Source organism: Corylus avellana, chromosome 2, assembly GCF_965113065.1.
Source record: "Corylus avellana chromosome 2, dhCorAvel1.hap1.2, whole genome shotgun sequence".
NCBI classification, from domain to species: domain Eukaryota; kingdom Viridiplantae; phylum Streptophyta; class Magnoliopsida; order Fagales; family Betulaceae; genus Corylus; species Corylus avellana.
Window position 1 is genome coordinate 3,081,950 of NC_142491.1, and position 6,815 is coordinate 3,088,764.

General features: G+C 32.3%; 2 protein-coding genes across 2 annotated transcripts; one reads left to right on the forward strand and one right to left on the reverse strand.

Moving 5' to 3' along the window:
* Positions 1-564: 564 nt before the first annotated feature.
* LOC132173939 (pseudo histidine-containing phosphotransfer protein 2-like) lies at positions 565-2,591 on the reverse strand. Its single transcript, XM_059585629.2, has 6 exons — positions 2,514-2,591; positions 1,657-1,787; positions 1,400-1,468; positions 1,035-1,106; positions 718-790; positions 565-615 (listed from the first exon to the last, which is right to left on the reverse strand). Exons 1-6 carry the CDS (start codon positions 2,589-2,591, stop codon positions 565-567), a joined length of 474 nt encoding a protein of 157 aa, XP_059441612.2.
* A 2,297-nt stretch (positions 2,592-4,888) lies between these two features.
* Positions 4,889-6,702, forward strand: LOC132167324 (uncharacterized). The gene is made up of 3 exons (XM_059578265.2): positions 4,889-5,205; positions 5,719-5,846; positions 5,924-6,702. Exons 1-3 carry the CDS (start codon positions 4,910-4,912, stop codon positions 5,956-5,958), a joined length of 459 nt encoding a protein of 152 aa, XP_059434248.2. The 5' UTR covers positions 4,889-4,909; the 3' UTR covers positions 5,959-6,702.
* Positions 6,703-6,815: the final 113 nt, after the last annotated feature.

Below are 6,815 nucleotides of genomic sequence, written 5' to 3' on the forward strand. Positions count from 1 at the left end.
AGAAAAATCTTGAATTTCTTTTGTAATTTTTATTTTCACAAATGGGAGTGCATTTGTGGAATCAGACCTTCGTCTATCACTTACCAAAAAAAAAAAAAAAAGGTGAAAGTGAAATAAAAATAAGAACATGCTATGATAAATTTGATAACGCCTTTAAAAATAGGAAAATGCTATGATAAATTTGATAACTCCAAGGCATTCACCACTTGGGCCAACTCTCGGTACCAAAAGATCGAGTCATACATATAGGAAATTGAGGTTGCAGTATCTGTAAGAGAACGATTGAAAATATTTCATATAAAGCTAAAAATATGAGAATTAATTGAATTTTACATGGGTTTTATTATGTATCGGTAACCTTCATTACAGACAAACTTGACAAGAAACCTAGTGGCTGGAGAAACTAGTTTCAAACCAAGTGCCACAAGAAAATGTTGACATAAATAGCACCAGGGGATTGAATTGCCTGGTTTTTATTCATTATTGTTCGAGAATTATAGAGTGTGAATTTGCACTCAAATGTAATTCACCAAATACTAGTTACTCTTGCTAACCACATCTTCTTCAATAGTTGGCGCCAGTTGATGACGAGCTAGGCTTGTCTTGTCGCAACAACTACAAAATGAACGGAAAACAAACATATCACTTATTTATTCCAACTACAATCAATTGTGGGTGTGCTTGTATATGTGTCCAAGAGAGAGATTAGAGACAGACCTTCAAATATGCTCCCAGTTTATTCTTCAGAGTATCAAATTCTTGTTTTAGAATCGGGAGTCCAGCCTTACAACTGTTTATATATTCATATAGACAAGCTAATAATTTCTTATAATGATTTAGCATTAGTATTCATATAAACTATAAGCAATATTGCTAAAGAAATCAGCAGTATCATTCAGGCTGTTAAACAACTCTCAAAGGGAATAACAAAACAAAAAAAAAAAACTCTCAAAGAGAAATATAAGCAGATAAAACTATATTTAGAATTCGAAATTATTAAGGGTTGAAAAAAATATTCAAGTGGGTAACATTACCCTTCCATGTCGCCTCGCCTGAGACAATCAATCATTTTATTGATTTCAATAGTCACCTTATTAGCACCAAAGCTGCAAATAACAATGATAAATTGAAATGATCATAGTAATAGTGAGAAAATTAAGAAAATAGAAAATACTAAAAAGAAAGTGATTATTTGTACACAATTGCTTCAATTTATGTTATTTTGTTATGACGTTGAGCTTTTAAACTCACCATGTATAATTTTTGAAGATTATTGGATGAGAAATATTAATATTGAAGGCAGAGAAATTCCGTTTTTAGAGAATTATTTTTTCATGCAAGTAATGAGCACCCCAATAAATAAATAAATAAATTAAATTAAAAATAAAAAAAAAAAGACCTGGAGCTCGAGCCTTTAAATTTAAAAAGAATTGTTTCCACTTTAGCAGGATCGACGGGGATTGCGTACCTATTAAACAAGTAAAGCCCAGTTAATGTTATTATAACTATTTTGAATCACAACTCTAAATTTGGAATTGAGTTATTATTGTTATTTATATGACACATCAAAATTTGATGAACATAAAAAAAATTTAATAAGGTTTAATTAAAATGAAAAATAAATGAAGCCAATTAATTTCATATTATGCCACTCACAATATTTGTTCAACGGCATATATATCAGTTGGTGTCTGACTAAAATAAGTACTAGCAACTGTATCAACAAAGTTTGGATCGTTGTCATCTTCCAGCATCTCCCATTCATTGAACTGCTCATTAAGGATTTCCTACAGTAACCCACATGGGTAATTAGTATTATATATCTTTCAGAGAATCAGATCTCACTGCTTTCTTTAAGTGAAGACAATTTAATTAGGATGCTTTTGCAGATATGGAGAAGGGATAAGATGGATCAAGCAGGCTTAAATTGAAATCCTAGCCTGCTAATTTTTCATTTTTAATTGAAAAACTCAACTCTAAATATCTGAGTTTTAATTTCCCACAAATATTTTTGCATGGAGTAAACACCATCCATTTCAAATGGGATTTGTCCCGCGGACACACGAGCAATAAGCTGCTAGGACAAAGAGAGTATCTAAATGTCTAATGATTTTCGTGAATTAATTCGGTCCTTAAACATCCAAAGCAAATAATTATAGGAAAACGAACACTAGTGTTGCATATATTCCATGCAGAACACGTAATTAGATTGTAAGGAGTATTTATGAGACCAAACAATGTAGCCAAAAAATTTAAAACAAGCTTAATTACTTTCCTATCTCTAGTCACAAGGACATAAAGGAAGCCTCGATACATGAAATATTAAATTAAAATGGAGAGTGAATAACAGAGTCAAGGTCCGAACTCAAAATCTTGATAGGAAAATTTAAATTTATTCGTTTAATTTATATTCTAACACAAAAAGTCTATATTATTGATGAGGAAGGAAAAACTAGTATCAATGTTTCTTTCGGAAAAATAAAAAATAAAAAAATAAAAAAAGAGAGAAAGACCTCAACAAAGAGGGATTTCCTCATGGTGGCAATTTGTTCTTCCAGTGAATTGCTACCGACCGATGACTTGCTATCCATTCTCACAAAGAAGAGAGTGATTGACTAATACAATAGAACTAGACTAGCACCAAATTGAAGGCTAGAATGTCAAAATTAAGGGAAAGGCAGTGAGGAAAATATATAGGCAAAAGAAATAATTAAAGGAAAACATCTGCAGCAAAAATCAAAGTAAACATTAAAAATGTATGACTAGCTAGGACATACCGACTATGTGATAAAGAATCATTCAAAAATATAACACAACAATTATGTAATAAGCAGTCATCTAAGAAATATGACATATGGTGAAATAGTAAATATCATCTTATTTTAAATACGCAGCTGGTAAATATGCTTCAGAGAATGTACAATATCTCTTTATCTTCTTCATCCATCATGAAACAAATGAAAAAGAAATAACTATACTTTATGTTTATAGATCTTGATTTTTGTGTGATTATAAAATAAAATTAGCCCTCACATGTCCAAAAAAATGAAATAAAATTTAGCCCCCGCTCATTTTGGGCCAAGGCATGCCCGTCTATAAAAACATGTGTTTCATTGAGTTGGTGGACTTTAGGGGACGCGTTAATGATGTAGTTGGCTTATTAAAGTATTAATTAAATTATTAAATTTACTTCTTCAAATTAAGCTTAAGCTTATGGGACATGTGGTGATTTAACAAAATTAATTATTGGTTAATATTACTGAACCTAAAATATAAAAAACAATAAATAAAGGAGGAAGAACAACCAAAACTAAGCTATGCACTGTTTACCTTAAGGGGTAATAATTAACTATATATTTTATTGGTGATATATTTCCATAGATGAGTATATATATATACATATATAATGTAATTTCTTAGAATTTAGTTTTTTTCTTTTATACAATTTTTTTTTTTAAAGGGAAAAGTACATATACTCCATCCAAACTATAATTTCATTGTCAATGTCCGTCTAAACTATCAGTTGAGTCGATGTTCCCCCCCAAAAAAAATAGCAAAAAATGTCAATGTTCCGTCCAAGGCAAACAAAAAGACAAAAATACTCATAAATTTTTTTAGTAAAACAAAAATATTCATCTAAATTCGAAAATAAAAAAATAAAAAATAAAAAATAAAAAAAAACCCCCTAGGGCAAAAATGGGATGACTAGTCATCCCTTATTTTTTTTTTTTTTTTTTTAAAGTTATAAATAATATTTTTATTATTATTATTTTTATATGTCCACACAAGGGAAGAGAGAGGGGAGATTCGAACTAGTGACCTGCGCTTCATGAAACATGATACACAACCGATTGAGCTACCCCTTGAGAACATTTTATTATTATTTTAGTAGTGGGACAAGTGTCTTATTTGGAGCCTTATAATTTTTGAAAAGAAATTTTAGCCTTTAATTGGATAATCTCTAGTCCTAAATAGGCTAGAGAGAATCAGTTTTCAAGAATAAATGTAGCATTATTCAAGATGAATTGATGATGGAAAATTTAATAAAAGGGCTAATTCGAGGTTATCCCAACCTCCAAACAGTCGATTTGTATTCTAGATTTTCACTTCAATGAATCCTACAAACTTGGATATGGACCTTTATATAAAAGAATACCTAGCCCAATCAACTAACTACCCAACTATCCTACAGTCAGCATTTTAATACAATCAAAATACAAATGGGCTAATAACCTATCAACCAAAACTCGCTAATTTTAATATTTGATTATGTGGACCCTATTCTAACTGGATTACTTACCTTCTATTGTCAAAGTGGAGAATATATAGATTTTTTGACATTGTAAGGATGAAAGTTTTGGTTTTAAATTTTAGTTAAACAAAAAAAATTAGTTCATATAGTGACACCAATTTGCAATAAGTTCTTTAGGGTTTAAAAAGTGGCTTAAAACTCCCGGTGGTAAGCATAAATAAAAACTTACTCCACACCTATTCGAAATTTTAATAGAAACCATTAAGCACTAATAATAATATGACACATGTTCATTATAATAAAATAATATAAATATTTTTTTAAAAAAACTATATATATAGGAGAGGTCGGACCACTCAGATTGGTCAAAATGGTGCTCGAACCACCCTATAACCTTTGGATTGGAAATCTTTAGAGCACATTTAGTAAGCGGAATGAAGATTCACTCTCTAAAGGATTAAAAAAAAAAAAAAAAGTTTAGAACTTGAGATTGAAAATGGGAGAAAAACAGAGAAAACAAACAAACAATTGTAAAACCTGTACTTTTACAGTTTTACCCACTGTCAACCCCGCCAACAACACAACACAGGTCCTTAAGAACCCTAGTAATTAATTAGTTATAAAAATAATTAAAATAAAAAAGACCAAAAAAAAAACATGGATCTTACACCCGGATGCAGGGTTTGGAGACCACCGCCCAGCCTCCACTACCACCACCGCCATCACCATCACTATCATTGCCATCGTTTATGCTTCTGTGCGCACCATCACCATCACCACCACCACCACCACCACCACCTCCACCACCACCAATTTAATGGTCACCACCATGTATGCCCCAGGATTACTTCTTCTTTTCCTCGAAACCCAGAACCTTCTGGTCCTGTTGTTCCGCCAAATAACTTGATCTCGGGGGCTTCTGGGTATGAAGAAGCTTATGGTTCTGCCACCCCGTAAGTTGCTCCATTTCAGTTCTTCTCTGCTCTTCTCAATATACTTCATTTATAAATGTCATGGATTTTTTATTCAAGAATCTTGCAACTGACACATTCAGCTTTTATTCCACTAAGCATATTATTAGACTAAGAGGAAATTAATAAGGTCAATTGGTGAATTTTTTTTAGAGGCCCTTGTTGTAGGTTTTTTCCCAAGCAATTGAGCTTCGTTTTGGTTCCTATGATAGAGCTGATGATTTTTGATGTTATATATGAAAGTTTGGCTCTTGACTTTTTCCTTAGTTCTGGTGCTGCAAAAAAACTAAGACAATCATTCAGGAAAGCCTGTTATAACTGTCTGGCCTACTTGGTCTAAAATGAGACGATGTTTTTGGTATTTATTTGTCAATTAGAACATGTTTTGTGTGAAATCGAAGTCGGCCCTTTTGCTCTTTCTAATGTTGAAACCGAGAACAAATTCCCCTTTAATTTTCTCATCCAAATTGGTCTTTCATGGTGTTGTTCAAATAGGATGATGTTACAAGAGCAGGAGCATGAGGAGTTAGAAGAGGAAGATGATGATGATGATGACCCAGTTTTTGTTCTGACCGATGAATGGAGAGAGTTCTTCGCGAAATCTGAAGCAAAGAGGAAATTAGGTAAGTAGCTTTTCCCTTTGCATTTTTGGTATTCTTGGAAGTTCTAGTTTGTAATAATTTTCTCCTATGTCCTACAGAGAAGAAGCAGGCTAAGAAGAAGGGGAAGAAATAAATACAGAATTTGGAGACATATTTGAATCATCTCAAGCAAGAGAGATTGGAGAGAATTCATTCAGTAGCTCCAGAGTTTTTGGAAGAGTGTTCAAGAATTACACTCATACAGCTGATGCAAGATCTTCCTTTGGGGGTTAAGATAATAGTCATGGTATTAAAGATATCTTGTTAAAGCCAAATGTGCCATTGCTCGACTGATAGATTAGCTTGTTATTGCTCTATTGCTATCAAAAGGATTGGATTTTGTGTCTCTGTTTCATGATCTCCAGGACCAATGTATTTTAGATTGACAGCTTGGTTTTGGCATCACCTTGCTAAGATTGTGTCATTTGTGTAAATCATGTCTATCATACAAGGATTACCTATTTTGACTCAATTTTTGGTTGAAGCTCTGGTTTGTGAAGCCATATCAGGCAGTGATATCTGTTTATGTCTTCTCTAATAATCTGCCTCTTGATTTCATTGATCAAAACAAGAAGTAAGAAATTGATGAGTGGCTAGCTATGGCAACACCATGAACAATGCTGCAAAACTGGTATCAGGTCATGACCTTGGAGCTCTTGGTGAACAAATTTGGAGAATCCTCTTAAATCAGTCTTTTATTGGAAAACAAAGTCGCAATGCTAATACTACTGCTTACTGGCTCTTTAGATGCAGTGAATGAGTGAAGAATCTTCAGGGAAAATTGAACAATGTTGAAGGATGTTACTGGTAGAATATTATTAAGAAGAGACAATTCGTGATTTTGTTAAAACACTTAACAAATATGTTGTTTTGTTTTATAGCATGAGTAATACTACATACTCAACTCTCATTTCACTTTCATATAATTGGATTGATGTGACAGTGTTCATA

What these genes read in the sequence shown, in the direction of transcription:
- LOC132167324 (XM_059578265.2), top strand. Translation starts at nt 4,910, where the DNA reads ATGGATCTTACACCCGGATGCAGGGTTTGGAGACCACCGCCCAGCCTC. An exon ending in GCTTATGGTTCTGCCACCCC is followed by an intron (nt 5,206 to 5,718) that starts GTAAGTTGCTCC and finishes TTGTTCAAATAG; the next exon opens with GATGATGTTACAAGAGCAGG. An exon ending in TGAAGCAAAGAGGAAATTAG is followed by an intron (nt 5,847 to 5,923) that starts GTAAGTAGCTTT and finishes TATGTCCTACAG; the next exon opens with AGAAGAAGCAGGCTAAGAAG.
- LOC132173939 (XM_059585629.2), bottom strand. Translation starts at nt 2,591, where the DNA reads ATGGATAGCAAGTCATCGGTCGGTAGCAATTCACTGGAAGAACAAATT. An exon ending in TATGCCGTTGAACAAATATT is followed by an intron (nt 1,469 to 1,656) that starts GTGAGTGGCATA and finishes CTTGTTTAATAG; the next exon opens with GTACGCAATCCCCGTCGATC. An exon ending in TTTAAAGGCTCGAGCTCCAG is followed by an intron (nt 1,107 to 1,399) that starts GTCTTTTTTTTT and finishes TGTTATTTGCAG; the next exon opens with CTTTGGTGCTAATAAGGTGA.